At 32.6% G+C, this 18524-nt stretch overlaps 1 protein-coding gene and 1 non-coding gene across 4 annotated transcripts in view; both read left to right on the top strand.

The window, feature by feature from the left end:
• Positions 1-18270, top strand: part of Kpna4 (karyopherin subunit alpha 4) — a 66414-nt gene extending 48144 nt beyond the window's left edge. For all 3 annotated transcript variants that reach the window (XM_047564953.1, XM_047564951.1, XM_047564952.1), the window contains 7 exons: positions 828-959; positions 4325-4453; positions 5977-6081; positions 10183-10254; positions 11953-12115; positions 14458-14552; positions 16242-18270. In XM_047564953.1, the coding sequence (XP_047420909.1) occupies positions 828-959; positions 4325-4453; positions 5977-6081; positions 10183-10254; positions 11953-12115; positions 14458-14552; positions 16242-16340 (795 nt within the window). In that variant the 3' untranslated portion in view covers positions 16341-18270. The remainder of the gene's footprint in view (positions 1-827; positions 960-4324; positions 4454-5976; positions 6082-10182; positions 10255-11952; positions 12116-14457; positions 14553-16241) is intronic.
• On the top strand, positions 4782-5127 carry LOC124993866 (small Cajal body-specific RNA 7). Its single transcript, XR_007110380.1, has one exon. It is a non-coding gene; the product is annotated as a small Cajal body-specific RNA 7 (non-coding RNA).
• Positions 18271-18524: the final 254 nt, after the last annotated feature.

Here is an 18524-nt window from a genome sequence, read left to right as displayed (position 1 = left end):
GTATAACATTTGTTTGTAATTTTAAAGGTTTTAAACTTGTGGCTTATCCTTTGATTCAATGTTCATATTCAAGAAAGGTTTTGGAAGTAAAGTTCCAGGCACAGTTATTATTCCTGTTTTGTTTTGTTTTGTTTTGATCAATAATTCTGTTTGTATGCAGTAAATAGTTGTGATATTGCCCTTTGACCACAACTTCTAATTGGGACTTAATGTCCAAAGAAAGATCAAACGTGACCTTGACCTGCTGCACTTAAGAATATATTTGCTAAAAAATTGTACGCCATTTTTTTTTTTTTATAGCAACTGCTGTAAAGATTTTTTTTCCTTTAATGTTTTGATCTACAGCTTTGGAGTCTTCTATTCAGTTTTATAAGGCAATGTAAACTAATTGGAGAAGATTAAACTACTATAAACTAATAGCACTATAAACTAATACTAATATTGTCTTTAGGCATAACTGCATGGTGTATCCATATAGTATGTGCATGTTGGATACCTATAGTATTTCTGAATATACACATAAGCCTCAATATTTGTAGGCCTATTATCCGTTAGTCTGAGCATTTGAGGAAGTGACTTTTTCTCCTATTTCATGTGCTATGTAGTACATATATAGCTTGGTGAATTAAGAATAGATATCGGTGTGGACTTGGAACCGTAATTAACCTACACATCTGAATATGGCTAAATAATACACAATAAAGATTCCAATGAATTTAGGTAAGAGAAGGAAAAAAAAATAGTAGAACAATCTTAGTAGTCTGGTTAAAAATTACTCCATTCAGAAAATACTTAAAGACTGGTGGAATTTTTATTTTACTTATTAGATATTGGTAGATACGGTCTGGGCCCTCTCTTACCTTACTGATGCTGGCAATGAACAGATACAGATGGTAATAGACTCTGGAATAGTTCCTCATTTGGTTCCTCTACTCAGCCACCAGGAAGTTAAAGTTCAGGTAAGTTTGTTCTTGATAAAATCATGTTTTCTTACCACTAGTTGTTTTAATCATGGCATTCAAAGATAGACAATGTATGTTCTTAGAACAACATGTCTGTGATGGAATTAGTGTTATTTTATCCCTGTTTTACAGATGGAGAAAATGAGGTAAGAGTAATGCAGTTCAATAAGAATCTTCCTTTTCTGCCTAGATAGATAGATAAATAAATAAATAAATACAGGGATTACTGATTTCTAATGTAGACCAGCATAATTCATTTTACATCTTGGGTGCCATCTGAAACAAATATTCACCCTTTTAATTTTTCTACTATTCTTCCACTCTTCTCCCCATCCCCAACTATCTCCTTTATACTCAACTGATAAGTCTAGTTAATTAACACTTAGCTTTACTGGTACTGAGATAAAGACTTTGTACTAAAAAGTGTTGCTTAGGTGCTTCCTAAATTATTTCTTCTCAATGATTTAAATTTCTATAATTTTTAAAATTCTTCTATTATCTTTAAATCCTTCCACATAATATTTACCACAAAAAACTTGCATCTAAAACAATCCAAAAGAACATGAAAATTTCACACAGATATTGTGTGGTGATTGAAATACTAATTGTCAAATAACAGTGGTAAAAGGAGAAGCAGCAAGCTCTTCTAAAACTGTAGCCAAAGTCCCTGTTTCTCAGTCTAGGCTGATCATGAAAAGTAACTGTGGAGCTTAAAGAAAAACATCTTAATTTTCCTTCCTCAATCCCTACAGATTGTTACACCATAATGTTTCCTATAAATGAGCTTTAAGAAACTCTTCAGGTGATACTGATGTGTAGTCAGAATTGAGAAGTAGTGCTTAAATATTTTTTAAAATTTATTTTTATTGTAAACAAATGGGATACATCTTGTTTCTCTGTACATGAAGTAGAGGCTTACTGTTTGTGTAATCATATATTTACATAGGGTAATAGTTTTTGATTCATTCTGTTATTTTTCCTCCCCCCCCACCCCTTTTCCCTCTATATAGTCCCTCCTTCCTCCATTCTTGCCCCCCTCCCACCCCCCCCATTATGTGTCATCAGTGCTTAAATATTTTATGACTTGGAATTTCCCTTTAGCCAGTGCTCAAAGAAATTTGATATTCTATATTTTTACCTGATAACAGATTTTCTTCAACTTTCAACTTTCATGCCATAATTTGGTAAAATAAAATAGTCTGAATCTCCATGTAGGTTTAGTCTATATCCCTACTCCCCCAAAATTATTTGGATAAATATTAATTCCAGATATCATTTCATCCAGTCTACAACACTAAAAATTGACTGTTTTTAACATAGCCACAGTATTATTAATGCATTTTATAAATCTTAATGGTAAATATCCAGTGTCTAAATTTTACTTGATACTTCATTTTTTTCCCAGTTTTTGAGCTAATCAGTATTTAAAGTACACACATTATAATGTCTTTTAAAAGTTTCTCTTACTTCACAACTTTCTTTTTTCTTTTCCTATTTAAATTATTAGAGAAGCTGGGTTACTATAAAACATTGTTGAAAATATTAAAGAAAACCTAAACAAATGAAAAGACATCTCATATTTATGGATTGGAGACAATATTTTTAGGATGACAGTGCTTCCCAAGTACAGATTAAATGAATTTTTATTAAGATTGCTGGTGTCTTTTTTCATAGAAATTTACATGCTGACCTTAAAATCCTTCTAGAAACACCAGGGACCCAGAAATAGCCAAAACAATCTTGGAAAATGGGGAGGGGGAAAGTCTGAGAACTTCCCATTTTCAAAATTTACTATAAAACTACAGTAAACAAGGCTTTATGCCAGAAGGATAGACACATACAAATCAGTGAAATAAAATTAACTATCTACTGGCTATCCGTATATAAAAGTTGAACCTCATATCATATATAAAAATTAATTCTCAATGGAGCAAACACCTAAATATAAGAACTAAAAGTAGTATAAACCTCTTAGCAAAAAGCATAGACATGAGCCTTCATAATCTTGTATTGGGTGGTAGCTTCTAAAATATGACATCATAAGCACAAAAGAACCAAAGGTGGAAAAATTGGTAATTGAACTTCACCAAAATTAATTGTGCTTTTAGGGATATCATCAAGAAATGAAAAGACAGCCTTCAGAATAGGAGAGAATATTTGTGACTTTCTAAAAAGGAACTTATATCCAAAACACATAAAGAACTTTTAAAATTTAAAATTAGACCATCCACTTTTAAAATGGGCAAATGATTTGAATAGATACTTCTCCAGAGAAGATATGTAAATGTTAATAAGCTCATAAAAAAATTCTCAAAATAATTAATCATTAAAGAAGTGTAAATTAAAGTCACAGTGAGATCCTGCCCAGAATGGCTATAATTAAAGACAATTACAAATATTGGCAAGGATGAGGAGAAATTAGAATCTTTATACACTGGTGGTCAAAATGTAAAATGATGGACTTGCTTTGGAATATAATATCTCAAAAAGTTAAACAATGAGCCAATAATTCTGTTCCTCTATATATATCCAAAAGAAGTAGAAACACATATCCATAGAAAAACTATTTACAGATGTTATAACAGCATTATTCATAATGGCCAAAAAGTAGAAACAATCCAATGTCCATTGCCTAATGAATGGTTAAATAAAATGTAATTTCATCGTATTGTGGAATATCATTGCCATAAAAAAGAATGAAGTACTGATGCATGCCATAACATGAACTTCATTATGTTTATATCAAATGTCCACATTCATAGAGCGTGAGGCAGTGGTTGCCAGGAACCTGGGATTCAGGGTATGGATATACATGTTCTTTTTGGAATGATGGAAGTGTTATCGAGTTGGATACTGATAATTGTTGTGCAGCTTTGAATATGCTAATGAATACTGAATTATACACTCTGAAAGGGTAGATTTTATGTTAAATATATCTCAGTTTTTACAAAAAAAAACTTGTCATTTGTCTTTTTGAAGGAAAAATTAGAGGGAACAAAGAACTTTAATAGAAAATAACAATGTAAATATAGAAGAGTAATTAATTCAGATTCATAATTAAACCTCATGTCAATCAGGTTCCTGCTTTTAATATAAAACAAACTTCAAGTACTATCTTGTTTTCCTTATGACAGTAATTACTATCTTAAGATTACATTGACTTTCTTCTTTCATGATAATTTAAACTACATAGAAGTTGGAACTTGTATCCTTTTTATTAACTATAAGTGCTCAAAAAATAATAGGTTAATTGGTATGAAAGAATGCATGAATGAGTGCATTTCTTTCATAAGCTGCCTAACATACCTTTTAATCAGGTGTACTTCACATAGATCAACATCTCATATCTTTTTACATTTCAGACTGCTGCACTTAGAGCAGTGGGCAACATTGTTACTGGAACTGATGAACAAACACAAGTAGTTTTGAACTGTGATGCCCTTTCACACTTCCCAGCACTCCTGACACATCCCAAAGAGAAAATTAATAAAGTAAGTATTTTTAAGTAGTATTAAATTAATAGCACACAAACTGGTAGTTTTCATTTATACTATTAGGGTCCCAGAAGTATCTGTAATGTTGATTATTAATTGACAAGAAAGTATTTCACTTAGAAACACAAATTAGTATTTTTACACATATAAAACAAACTAGTTGCAAAGTATTTTTGTTTTCTTTTTTTTGTTCTCCTTTTCTTCAATACTGAGTGTTGAACCCAGGCCCTCACCTATGCTAATAAGCATGTGCTTCACCCCTGAGCTACACCCATGTTTTTTGTTGGTTTTTGTTTGTTTGTTTTGTTTTGTGTTTTGGCTCTTTTGGAAATGATGAAATGGAGATATTTGGGTGTTGAATGTTGCATGACTGAAATTTTTTAATTCATTAAGTAATTCTAGATTAGTATTTTATGAGTAATTTTGTGTGTGTGTGTGTGTGTGTGTGTGTGTGTGTGTGTGCGCACGTGCGCGTGTGCAAGTGGCTATAGAAAGGGGGCACTGAATGGTGATGCTGATATTGGAGTGCATCTGAGGCTGTTGTACAAATAACATGGGTATTGATTTACAACATTGCCAATGATTATAACCCCAAAGCAGCTCACCTAACTAGCCCATCACCCTAAAATCTCTAACAGGTTCATTAAACATGGTCCTGTGATCTGATCCAAAAGAGCCTATTGTACACTTGTCAGTGCTAATATTTTTTAGAGTAAAACTGTTTTTAACAATTTGTAGGAAAAAAGAAAATGTTTCCCTTAAAAAATAGGTAAATTTAATAAATTTAAGTTAGGTAAATTCTGATATTATCCTACATAGCATATAGGTAGATAATTTCTTATTTCATGCTAATATGACTTTAGTAATGCATTTGTTATCTTTGAAATTTTAAAACACTAGGGATGATCATCATGTTGACAAAAGTATAGCACCATTGTAATATAAAAGGTAACATTATAAGATCATTAAGGTACACCAATAAAGTAGTCAAGCATCTGGGTCCACTTTAGCTTTTGAGAGAAATGGTGCAAATGAATGAGTATTATAAATAAATATACTAAAACAGCCCACTATTTTATTTCTGATATCTCCATTGTCATGAATAATTGATATTTTCCTTCTTTGGTTAGGACTCTAAGGGTAGAATAGACAATAAAGCTTATTACATGAGAGAAGGCTATTGAATGTCATTTACAACAGTTTTAATATTTGAATTTGTATTACAGCTTACTGGGTTTTCAGTATTTATCCAACCAGGCTTCTTTGGAGTCATACTCTTTGGGAACATTATTATTGAGAATTCTTTAAAAGGGTTAGTTCATTGTTATTTGGATTAGGGGCCATTACCAATTTGGTCAAAGAACATATGGAAAGGGGGGAAGTTTTTAAATTCCTAAGATTTTTATTATGGAACGTATTCATAATAAAATCATTTGGACACTGTGCAAATGCTTTTTTTCTTAGTTCAGATACAGATTTTATGTTTTAATGAGAAATATTGAAAGGATCTTCTTCTGCAGGAAGCAGTGTGGTTCCTCTCTAACATCACTGCAGGAAATCAACAGCAGGTGCAGGCAGTAATTGATGCCAATCTTGTACCAATGATAATACACCTTTTGGATAAGGTAAGAAGATCATATTGTCTGTATTTAAATAAAAGGGGAAAGGTATTTAAATGTAAATATGTATATTTTTTACTTGTTTATTTTGTGGTGCTAGGTATCAAACTGGAACCTCAAATATACCAGGCAGGTGCTCTACCACTAAGACATGTCCCCAACACCTGAATATTTACTCTTTTGTTTGTTTGTTTATTTAATTAGATCCTATAAGTGACAAAAATATTACAGTAAAATAGTGTTTGACTGGGCATGGTGGTGCACACCTATAATCCCAGCAGCTTGGGAGGTTGAGACAGGAAGATCGAGATTTCAGAGCCAGCCTCAGCAAAAGCAAGGTGCTAAGCAACTCAGTGAGACCCTGTCTCTAAATTTAAAAATACAACTAGGGATGTGGTTCAGTGATTGAGTGCCTCTGAGTTCAATTCCTGGTACCAAAAAAAAAAAAATTAAAAATTAAAAAAAATAATGTTAATATTAAAACTTTTGAATCCAGCAGTTTTTCTACATAAGATTCATTCCTTCTTGGAAACTCCTGGCCCTTTTATATTATTTTTACCAAAAAGGGTATAAAATAAATTGCCCAGAATCAAATAGCAAGTAAGTATGATATTGTGTGTTATATCATCTCATGCTCATATTAATTTTGGGGAAAACAGAATTTACAATTATAGAAACAGCATGAGAGTTTTTTCTGAACACTAAACAAACAGTGTTAATTCTATAATTAAAATAAATATGCATCTGTATGTGTCTTCTGTTCCTCCATATTTCCTGTAAATTGGTAGATTGATGAAGTTCAGTGTTAACAGGCAAGAATACTTCATGTATTACTCCATAGTTCCTGATGATTCACATCAGGAGATATATACTATCTGTTTTATCCTACATCTAATGAAATTAAAATGAGTGTTCTGGTGTAATTAGTCTTTTTCCTAATGTTTTTCAGGTAGTTATTGCCTGGATCCCCTATTTTACTAGGAGTTCCAAAATGGTGGCTTTCTAATCTTGTCAAAGAATAATAATTACTCAGTAGTAAAGAGCTTTTATTACATATTGCTTACTCCAAAATATATTCCATATAGGAAAGTCAAAATCAATGCTTGATTATTTCTCCTATCAGTTGTTTTTTACACTCTACGACATGGTTCCCTAAAACCTCAAAAGAGACCAGAGTGAAAATTTTACTATCATTAGGAAATTGAGTTCTTATTGTGTTATTTTGTAAGTTTTAGTCCTTTTAAGATGTTACTCCTTTTTTTTTTTTTAAATATTTTTAGTTGTAGGTGGACACAATGCCTTTTATTTTTATTTATTTATTTTTTTATTTTTATGTGCTGCTCAGGATCGAACCCAGTGCCCTATGTGTTCTAGGCGAGCGCTCTACCACTGAGCCACAACCCCAGCCTAGATGTTACTTCTTTTGACACCCAAGTTGTCCCTCGCCATTTGGAATTTCTTAATGACCTGTGTCTTAAGTATTTTCTGTCTTTTAAATATAACATGATTCCTAGGCTTATCTTAGTATTTTCTGACCTGCATCTAGAATAAACTACTCCTCCGGGATGCCTCGATTCTGCAGATATAAAGATGAGCATTGTTACAAGGTTGTCATTCTTTGTCAGACTCAGTAAACAAAATAAGTGATAGGTATTTTTGTAGAATGTGACAGATGAGTTCATGAACATGAGAATTTTTTTTAGCAAATTAGTTATTCAGTGATTGATGAGTGTATTATAATTATACATATTAGTAGGATTCATTGTGACATATTCCTACATGCGTATGATATAATTTGGTTAGTATCATTCCTAGTACTTCTTCTTTCCCTTACCTTCTCCTTCTCTCTAGTACTCTTCCTGTACTTACTCAGTTGGTCTCTGTTCCATTATGAACTTGAGAATTCATTTTGGGGAGTGAGGGCTGAGGAATGAACACAGGGGTGCTTCACCATTGATCCACATCCCCAGCCTGTTTAATTTTTTAAATTTGAGATAATCTTACTAAGTTGTTTAGTCTTTTAAATGGCTGAGGCTGACTTTGAACTTAGAATCCTTCTATGTCAGCCCACCAACTCACTGGAATTTAGTCATGTGCCACTATGCCCATCTAAACATGAGAATTCTGAAGAAATGAATCACGAAAGGAAGCTATCTATAAGATAGTTACAATTTTATCTTCTATATATAGTACAATAATTTCATACATTATTTTGAGGTACATCATTAATGGCACATATCTTAGGGATTAAAAAATGATTTTCAGCCTAAAGAAGAGATACAAATATAAATATATAAAATTTATTTATAGTATAACAAACAGCATGACTACTGAGGGTTGACTATTGAATATACTTTTAAAAGATGTATATCATCAACGAAATACTTAATGTGTACGTTTCTGTGTGGTTAAGTCACCAACTTGATACACAGATTGTTTTTTATTTTTAGTAGGGGTGTTACCTTGGTTTTTTATTTCTCCTTAAAATATGTGCCTTGTTTTCAAGGCACATATTCAGAGGTCTGATTTCCATTTCTGCCCTCCCTCCCTCCTTCCTTTAAATAATCATTGTATTCATTTTGGTTTATCCTTCCATTCTTTCTTTTTAAAACATAAGCAAATGGATATGTATATGCTTATTTCCACCCTTACACAGAAAATAACATACTATATATTCTCAGGTTACTTGTGTGTTTGTGTGTAGGCACGTAGATACATATGTGGACAAATATGTACACACACACACTTGAGATCACTTCCATGACATTATAAAGAGAACTTCTTTGTTCCCTGTTTTTTTCCTTATTCTCCTTATACCTATATAGTACGATACATAGAAAGTACATTATATATAATCAGTTATTGATGTCCTTTGAGATATTTCTAGTGTTTTGCAGTTGAAAACAGTGGTGCTTTCAAAACTAGCTTGTAAAGGTTTTTTGTTCTGTTTTGTTTTGTTTTTACCTTTTTCCCAGGTTGTATTTAGGATTACTGGAAGTATAGATAAACATATATGTAAATTTTGCTAGAGTGCCAATTTCCCCTCTACTAGAATGATGCCCTTTTGTTCTCCTACCAACTTCACTGACAAATACTTGGATTTTCTCAACTTCAATTAGTATTGCTCATTTAGTAGATTGTAATTAGTCATTTATGTCCCTATTGTAAAGATTTCAGTTGCTTTTATTTTTTGGCTATGCAATGCCCATATTTTCTTGGTAAATTCTAAAAGGTGAGATTATAAAGATGTACATATCTTTATATAAATAACTTTAAAAGATACATATATGTATATACATTCAGAAATATATATATATGTGTGTACCTTTTTAAGTTATTAAGATAGCCTCTTCAACAAATGGTGCTGGCAAAACTGGAAATCCATATGCAATAAAATGAAATTAAACTCCTATCTCTCACACTGTACAAAACTCAACTCAAAATGGATCAAGGATCTAGAAACTAGGCCCGAGATACTTCACCAAATAAAAGAAAAAAAAGTAGGCCCAAATCTCCATCACATTGGCTTAGGACCAGACTTCCTTAAAAGCAAGAATCAATAATGTGGAAAGAGAGCCTACATAGTGGGAGAAAATCTTTTCCACACACACCTCAGAGCACTCATGTCCAAAGTTTATAAAGAACTTGAAAAACTTTACACCCCAAATACAAAGAACCCAATCAATAAATGGGCTAAGGAACTGGGCAGACACTTCACAGAAGATATACAGGTGATCAACAAATATATGGAAAAGTGCTCATCATCCCTAGTAATTAGAGAAATGCAAATTAAAACCACCCTAAGATTTCATATATACGTGTTTTTAAGTTATTTTAAAATATTTTTTCAATTTGTATTTACTGATTTTATTTCATTTTATTATGATCTTTATTTAATCTGAGAATCCCCAAAAAGAAAATTCCTTTGTTCAGGGTAGATTGGGTGTTACAACTCTAATCTTAGTAAGTAAAAATTATATATGTGTGTAAAAAAGCTAGAAGGAAACCTGGGGAAATAAGCACTTGAAAGATCATTCCCAAAAACATTTTCTCTAGTTATGTTTATATTGCAAACAGTAGCCTTTTGCTTTGCTTTTGTTTTTTCAGGGGGATTTTGGCACTCAGAAAGAAGCTGCTTGGGCCATAAGTAACTTAACAATTAGTGGAAGAAAAGATCAAGTAAGTTGAACTTTTACTTATTTCTTAAACGTGGTGTTAAAAAAAAAAAAAGCAGTACAATAGATTATATGATTTAGATATAAGTAAACCATAATTTAAAATAATGGCAGGGTAAATTTTCTAATGTTCTGTGATTTTGGGGGGAAGGGTGTGTGGGGATGTTGCTGGATATAAAACCCAGGACCTTATATAGATATATGCATAAAGAATTTGCTCTACTGCTGAGCTGTATACTTCCAGTCCCTTTTCTGTGATTTTTTTTTGGTCATATAAAATATCACCCTTTGACCTTTTTTAGTCATATTTCATGGAAGAGGTGATTTTTTTTTTTTTTTCTTCCTACCTGACCAGGAGCTAGGAATTGAACCCAGAGTCTTATATAGGCCAGGTAAATGCTCTACCACTGCTCCCAATTCCCAGGAACCTTGAAAGAATTTCTAATCTGAAATAAAATAAAGGAACCTAAAATTAGGGTTGTGTTGTTTTATTATTATTATTGTTTTTTTTAACAGTACTAAGAACAGATTTTTGGGGTGAATATGGCAGAAAGAAATTGTCTCACAGATTCTCCTAACAAATGACCAATAGGAACAGAAATTTTAAAAATCATCAGCAACAACAAATTCCCCAGGAGCTAAGAAACTTTACTAGATGGCTAGAACTAGGAACAAGTAATTAATCTTTGCTAGATGGCTGGGACTAGGAACTAGGAAGAGGAGCATGAGGTGCATAAGGTTAACAATTTAAAGAAGCACTTACTTTTGGGATTCTGCAAAGCTTAATATTGTTTCATATTGGAGAAGAACAATGAACAATAGTATTAAAGGGCTCAGATCTATCACCTAGAAGATAAAAAGGGTGAATTTGGAGGTTAGTGACAATAGATTGACAACTGTCACACAAAGCTGTGAACTGGTGGTAAGCAGTAAACTTTATAAATACATACAGAGCAGAATGAAAATAATTCCTTGTAATAATAACACAACTAAAATTTAAATGATTGAACAATACTGTTAAGCCAGTAGAACAGTGAACTGAGAGGGGTAAATGTTACAGCAAAGAGCCAGTGGGTGCTTGTCGAACATTACATCCATTATAGTTTTTTAAAAAATCATATTCAACCTCTTAACTGATTTTATATTTTCTTCCTTTTTTTTTTTTTTATTCCCCTTTTTGTACTGGGGATTTAACCCAGGGGCATTTTACTACTGAGTCACATTCCCAGCCCGTTTTTTTTTTTTTTTTTTTTTTTTTTTTTTTCTTTTTTTTTTTTTCCCCTTTGGGAGGGTTTTACTAAGTTGCTGAGGCTGGTCTTGAACTTGAACTTGTGATCCTCCTGTCTCAGCCTCCCAAATTGCTGGGATTATAGGTGTGCAACACCATGCCCAGCTTACTTTCTTACTTTTAAAGAAATGATTTTCAAAGGAAGTACTCCTTATAACAAAGAAATGTTTAATAACAAGCTAAGTGATTCCCTCATTTTCACTTCATTTTTCCCCCTAAAAAACAAAAACAAAAACAAAAACTTGCTACATTAAAAAGAAAGGAATGTCAGGTTAATAATGAAGTTTTGTTAATGTGTTAGAGGTGAAGTGTGTCCATTCTCAGAATTGCAAAGTGAGAAGCATTCTGTCAAAACATCTTGATATACAAATTTGTCCTACATTTTATTATTTCATGGCCTTTTTTATTCTTCAGGTGGCCTACCTTATCCAACAAAATGTTATCCCACCTTTTTGCAACTTACTTACTGTAAAAGATGCACAGGTTGTGCAAGTAGTACTTGATGGATTAAGTAATATATTAAAAATGGCTGAAGATGAGGCAGAAACCATAGCCAATCTTATAGAAGAATGTGGAGGTAAGTTCTTTATAAGCTGTTATTCCACATTCTAATGTTCTTTTTGTGACTACCTTTATTTTCTGACTAATACACCACTTCTGTAGTTTTCTGCCTTAGATTAATCAAATAACAGAATAAAGTAATAAAATACTATATTATATATATACAATCCTGCTCAGCCTCTTGCATGTGCTTAGGTAACTGGATTGTTGCCTTATATTGAACGGGTCCTGTGCTAAAGTACTGGAAAGACAGTGGTAAACAAAACACAGTCCTCACCCTCAGGCATGTAGTCTAGTTTTGAAGATAAATATGAACTGATTTAATGTGCTAATTACCCTAATAGAAATGTACAACAAAATGGGATACCTAATCCATCCTGGAAGAAGCAGGAAGTGACATCTGAGCTGGAGTTTGAGAGATGAATAAGGATTAATAAAGTAAAAAGGGATGAAAGGTGTTCCAGGCAGAGATAACACCATGAGCAAAGTCTGAGGTGAGAAATAGCATTCAGCACATTATAAGTAGTTCAGTGTTGCTGAATCACAAAGTATGGGGTAGAAACTGCCAAGAGATGAAGCTGGAGAAGTAGCCAGTAACCATACTCCTTTGAAGTCTTACAAGCTTGGTAGCACAGTGGATACTTTATTCAGTAAGGCAGTAGTTACCAAATCTGGTTGTGTACCAAAACTGTGTAAACAAACACATTAGGTTTCAACTCTCAGAGTTCATTTATAGACAGAATATGGGTGTCCCAAATGTGGTCATGGAGCCAAAAATAAATGTTTCCAACCTGAATAGTAATAAAAGCAAAGGTATTTCTGATAGAAGCTGAAAAGTGAATAAAAGGAGAGGTAACAAGAAGAATGGGAGGACACGTATCAACTAAGTGGAGGAATCAACTAAGGAGACTTGAAAATTAATGTAATGAGAAATAAGCATATTTGAAGTTACTAAAATGACAAATGGAACAACCAAAAATAATGTATAACCATCCAGTTTGGAACAGGAAATGGGGAATGATGTTAGGAACTAATTAGGAGTAAGAATCAGTTAAATGAATGAACAGTAGGTATAATATAATATATATAAAAATAAAAATACAGATTCTCAAATATTGCCTCCACTGGAGATATGAAACAGAAATCTGTATTTTATAAGCTTCCCAAAGGATTTTGCCATAGGGTATGACAGACCATTGGAGGAGTTTTCCTAGGGGATTGGTACTCTCAGATGAAACATAGTTGAGGAATGGAGCCTTTGGATACAGGAGGCAGAGAGACAAATTAGGAAAGCCTATAATGTTCAGGCCACAGTAAATGAAGGCAATAATAACAGAGACAAAGGGGAGATAACAGAATTTAAGAAATGGGTAAACAGGTTTTTGAAATTTGAGGAAAAGGAAATCTTAGGAATTCTCCAATTTCAAGCTATTATTATCAACAATTAAGAATTGTAGGATGAATAGTTTCAATGAGGAAGGAAAGTTAACAAACTGTTCTGGATAGTTTGAGATTTAGGAGCCTGTGAAATGTTCTTGTAGAATTTTGTAGGCATTTGAATTTTATGCTCTGAAAATAAGTGGAGCTACAGATTATTACAAGTCCTCCATCCATATGTATTACTAAATTTTTTAGTGGAAGGATCACCAGAAGTAGTGTGTGTAGAGTGAGAAATGGGCCCAAGGTAACTTTGTCCTCTTAAGAAATAGATAGAGAAAGTACACATGTGAAGGAGCAATTTTACTTTTATTTCCTAGGTCTTGATATTATTGCTTCTATAAAAATAAAATAAGATTCAATTTGCCTATCAATAAGTTGAGAATATTTGTTCTCTTTAATGTTTCTGCCTATGATGTAATAAATTTTTTAATATTCACAGGGAAAATCCCTTTTCCTCTGAAATACTGTGATTGATCTTGTTCTTTTTGCATAATGCTTAACAGCTATCTTATAGCTCAAATTTAATTGCCAGTGTCTTCAGTTTCTTCTTAGTCCACTAGAAAAACTTGGCAGATGTTAGAAAGTTGGAATTCCACTTACTTTTTAACAAACAAAAGCAATTTTACATGTTATTGTTCTTTATAAACATTGGTTACATATTGTTCTGCTTTATAAATAGATATCCTGTTGTTTGCTTATGCGTTTACACATAGATCGTTAATCTTTTTAAAATATATGTGCTTATCTTGATGTATTAAATCTTTTTACATTTAAGATGCACTTATAGATTACCAAAATTTATAGTCCAAAAATTACGTGATACAAAAATTGGATTATGCATTCCAAGATTATTGTAACCTGTCACTATTTTTTTTTAATATTACCATTGTTTCACTTCATAAAATTTCTTGATTGCAGGACTGGAGAAAATTGAACAACTTCAAAATCATGAAAATGAAGACATCTACAAATTGGCCTATGAGATCATTGATCAGTTCTTCTCTTCAGATGATGTATTTAATAATTTTGTAGTTTTCTTAGTTTTATGTAAAAACATAAGTCTGAATGAAATAGTTTATAGTAAGCTAGAGGCAAATGCATGTATGTACTTTTTGCAAGTGATTTAAAATAGATATTTATGATATCACTTGTTTTGTTAACAAATATTTCAGTATTTTTAAATTTCTTCAGGACTTACCAGGTCTAATAACACTGGTGAGTCATTAGTATATCCTCTATGATAACAATTAGTTAATCCACATTTGCATATGTTGTCATTGATATTTTTATTTGGTGATTAAAACCAAATATGAAGATAATAGATAAAATGAAAATAATAAATCACAAAAAATGAGAATAATAGGCACTATACAGTGTAAGGTATGGTATACAAAAATGTCTTCAGACTGTAACCATATAGTAGTTGGAATTAAGAAATTATTTTTAGTATTGCCTCTATGAAAGAATAAATCTAAAATTAAAGCAGTTGCTCTTTAAAAAATTAGAATGGTTAAATATAGACAACAGTGGATTTATTTATTTATTTACTTACTTACTTATTTGTTTGCAAGGCTGAGAATCGAACCCAGTGCCTCTCACATGCTAAGCAAACGTTCTACCACTGAACCATAACCCCAGCCCCTAACAGTGGATTTCTTGCATGATTTTTCAACTTTTCAAAGAATAAGTCTTTAAAAGAGGATAATGGGAGTTGGGGATGTAGCTCAGTGGTACAGCATTTGCCTAGCATGGGGGAGGCCATGAGTTCAATCCCCAGTACCACCGTCTCCCCGAAAAAAAGGCTATTAATGTTTGAACATTAATCTGACAATGTTGTAGAAAATTTGTAAAAACAAAAATTACATACTATTTACTTAGAGATGTCCACACTAAATCCTATTTAGATTAACGATGCCCAGTTATATCAGAAATAAAATCCAGGAAAAGCATACTCTTACAGGTAACTTTATTATATATCTTATAGTTGGAATTTTAGGAAGTCCTAATTTGTAGTTAGGCGACTAATTTCATTAAGGTGTTAAGGCCTGTGGTTTCTAACACCTCAACATACAGTTCTTATTCTTTTACGTTGTGAGGAAAATAATTCAAATGATGTACATAATTAGAAGGTACACCATAGGTTTGTAATTTTGTGGAATTTCAAATAAGAACATTTTGGTATAAAGCATATAAAATAATTACTATTATTAGCAAGCTCTTGTTTACTGTTCTAAGGCCATATATTTCCAGTTTCTATTAAAAGATTAACTAGGGGCTAGGACTATAGGACTGTAACTCAGTGGTTGTACATGCTACATGTACAAGTCCCTGAGTTTAATTTCTAGCACCCAAAAGGGTTGGGTATTGACCAATTATTACACTTACTTTCCAAAGTGGTGTCATTAACTAGTGAGCACCAGTGTACCCTCTTAGTTTGAGACCTGGGACTATCTCCAGTTTATTGCTATTACTTCATTTTTTTATAAGATTTATTTCTTGCATATTCTTTTAGTTTCTTCTCATTTTGGTGTCCCTGAAGAAAAAGACTTTTAATAAAGTGTTTCAACTTCCAAAGAATAGTAGTACATTGTTGGCATTCATCACCTAGCTCTCTTACACCTTTTTTAAGGGTAGTGAAACAAATTCTATAATGCTACTTGTGTATACTTTAAAACTAAAAATCACTTTCTTTTTTCCCCTAGATTGATGAAGATCCTAGCCTTGTTCCAGAGGCAATTCAAGGTGGAACATTTGGTTTCAATTCATCAGCCAATGTACCAACAGAAGGGTTCCAGTTTTAGAATGATGTTGTGGAAGTTAGGTACAATGCAGCACTCAGATATATATATATATATACATATATATAAAAAGGTTTGATCCATCAAGCTTGGCTCATGGGATCTGCTGCTGCATTAAATCGGGAAAGAAAATGTGAAGATTTCATTTGGAATCACAGGAAATGCCCAAATGAGGTCAAGATGGCGAGTGGGTGCGAGTGAGAATGAGTGGCAAAATGTAATGAAAACTTTACGTGGATGCTTATTTAGGTTGTTCAAAGTATAAAGGGCTACAGGTCACAGATCTTCAATGCCTGAGAAGGAACATTGAATTACTCTATATCAATTGAGGGGAAAGTGCAGTACTGTCATCTTCAAGCCTTGTAAGCATATAAGAGAATAGAGTGCCCATATAAGTTAAGGAAAATGAGCCCAGGCCTTGCTATAAAGCAATGTGTGAATGGACAGTGTTGAATGAATATCTGGCTCAGAGGTAGAGAGCCAGTTCATCTTTCAAATCTAGGGCTCTTCACTCATGAAGCAGACTCCTAGTCCTAGAGTGACTGTGTACGAGAGTGTGGTTGTGGTGCTGTATGTGAACGCATGCAAGCTTGATTTGCCTTCAGGGGGCTGATAACAAACCTAGTAAATCATCAAAGTGAGATCACAAGTGTTAATGTACACTGGACATGAAAACAAAGACCGGTTTAGCAGCAGACATTGGTTTACTCTGCAGCCTGTGTTTTCTATTTCCCCTCTACCCTCTGCCCCAATATCCCCACCCCTGGTTTTTTTGTTTTGTTTTGTTTTGTTTCGTTTTGTTTTGTTTTTCCAGTTTTTATTTACTTTACCTAGTATGCCTTTTTTAGTTGCTTCTCAAGTCAGAAAACTTTTCAGGAGGGTTTCCCTGTGCATTTGCACCAGATGAATGTTTGATGCTATGAAAAGCTTTCCATATCATCAAAACTAATTTGTGTAGATTTTTGCATGTAAAAAAAAATCATAAATTTCCCTCAAAATAGACTGTGTTGCAGTACACAAGTTGCCATAATAGTATAAAACAGTAATGTGCTTAAAAGGCCATTCTTTTCATTTTCAGAGATAACATAAAGACCTTTGCATGAGGTAAATCTACAGCATAGTTCATTTTTAGATTTTGTTGAGTCCTGTAAAGAAGAAGAAGAAAAAAGTTTCAGTTGTGATAGAATACCGTGCTGTGTTTAAATGTTACTTGTTTTCAAACTTTGTTTTCTATGAAAATGATATGGAAACTTCTAAAATGGAATTTGGTGCATATGTACTGCTGAATAAAGACTGATGAAGAGGTTTGAGTAGATGTACAAATCAAGTAATGGTTTGAACACCTTTAATAATATGCCTAATCTGTTCAATTGTTTTAGAATCTTTTTATCTTAGATGTAGGCAGCCATGAACAATCTATTTTGAGCCACTTTAGGGAGAAAACTTTGTATTTTTAAAACTTGCATAAAAGTTATGCAAGTGGTTTTTATAAATTGGAATAATGCCTCAGTTTTGAGGTTATGCACACTAAATTAAATGTGACATAAATTAATTTGTACAAACAGAACTCTTTATAAGGTGGCTCATTGTAGGAAATCCTGTGCCTTCCCCTTTGAGCACAAGTGTTGCATGAACAACAGTTTGCTATAAGAAACATACCAGATTAGCCACCATTAGCATCTATATCTACTTTGTGTTTAAAAATCAACAGGTAATTCTGAAACACTGTAGAATGGATAAAAATTATTTTGTGATCATAACTCTTTGTTGAACTAGAGTATTTTTGCAGCATTCCTTGTCATCAGAAACATGGTTAAAAGTTTAAAACTAGAAGCAGCAGAAAACTAGCTTGTAAAATTTATCCAAGTAGAGTGCAGGCTAGGCTGTCTTGGGGAAATAAACATTAAAACTTAAAGCAATGTTTTACATGGGGTGTGTGCGTGGTGTGTGGATTTTTTTAAAAAAAATTAATGTTAAAGTGCGTAACTCAATGACTCCTATTAGTTTCTTGTCTTTCTTCAGCTTTTTAACTAGAACCAACATAACAAGAAGTTTCATAAGCTATGTAATTTCAATCTGGACAAATCTATAATTATGCTTTTTTTTTTTTTTTTTTTTTTTTTTTTTTTTTTTTTTTTAAGGTTTTAGCCTTCCTTCACTCTCCCAGACAAATAGACAACTTGAACT

This window comes from Sciurus carolinensis, chromosome 9 (assembly GCF_902686445.1).
Source record: "Sciurus carolinensis chromosome 9, mSciCar1.2, whole genome shotgun sequence".
Taxonomy (NCBI): Eukaryota; Metazoa; Chordata; class Mammalia; order Rodentia; family Sciuridae; genus Sciurus; species Sciurus carolinensis.
Note: the sequence above shows the minus strand (reverse complement) of the source record. Positions and strands in the feature narration are given on the sequence as shown.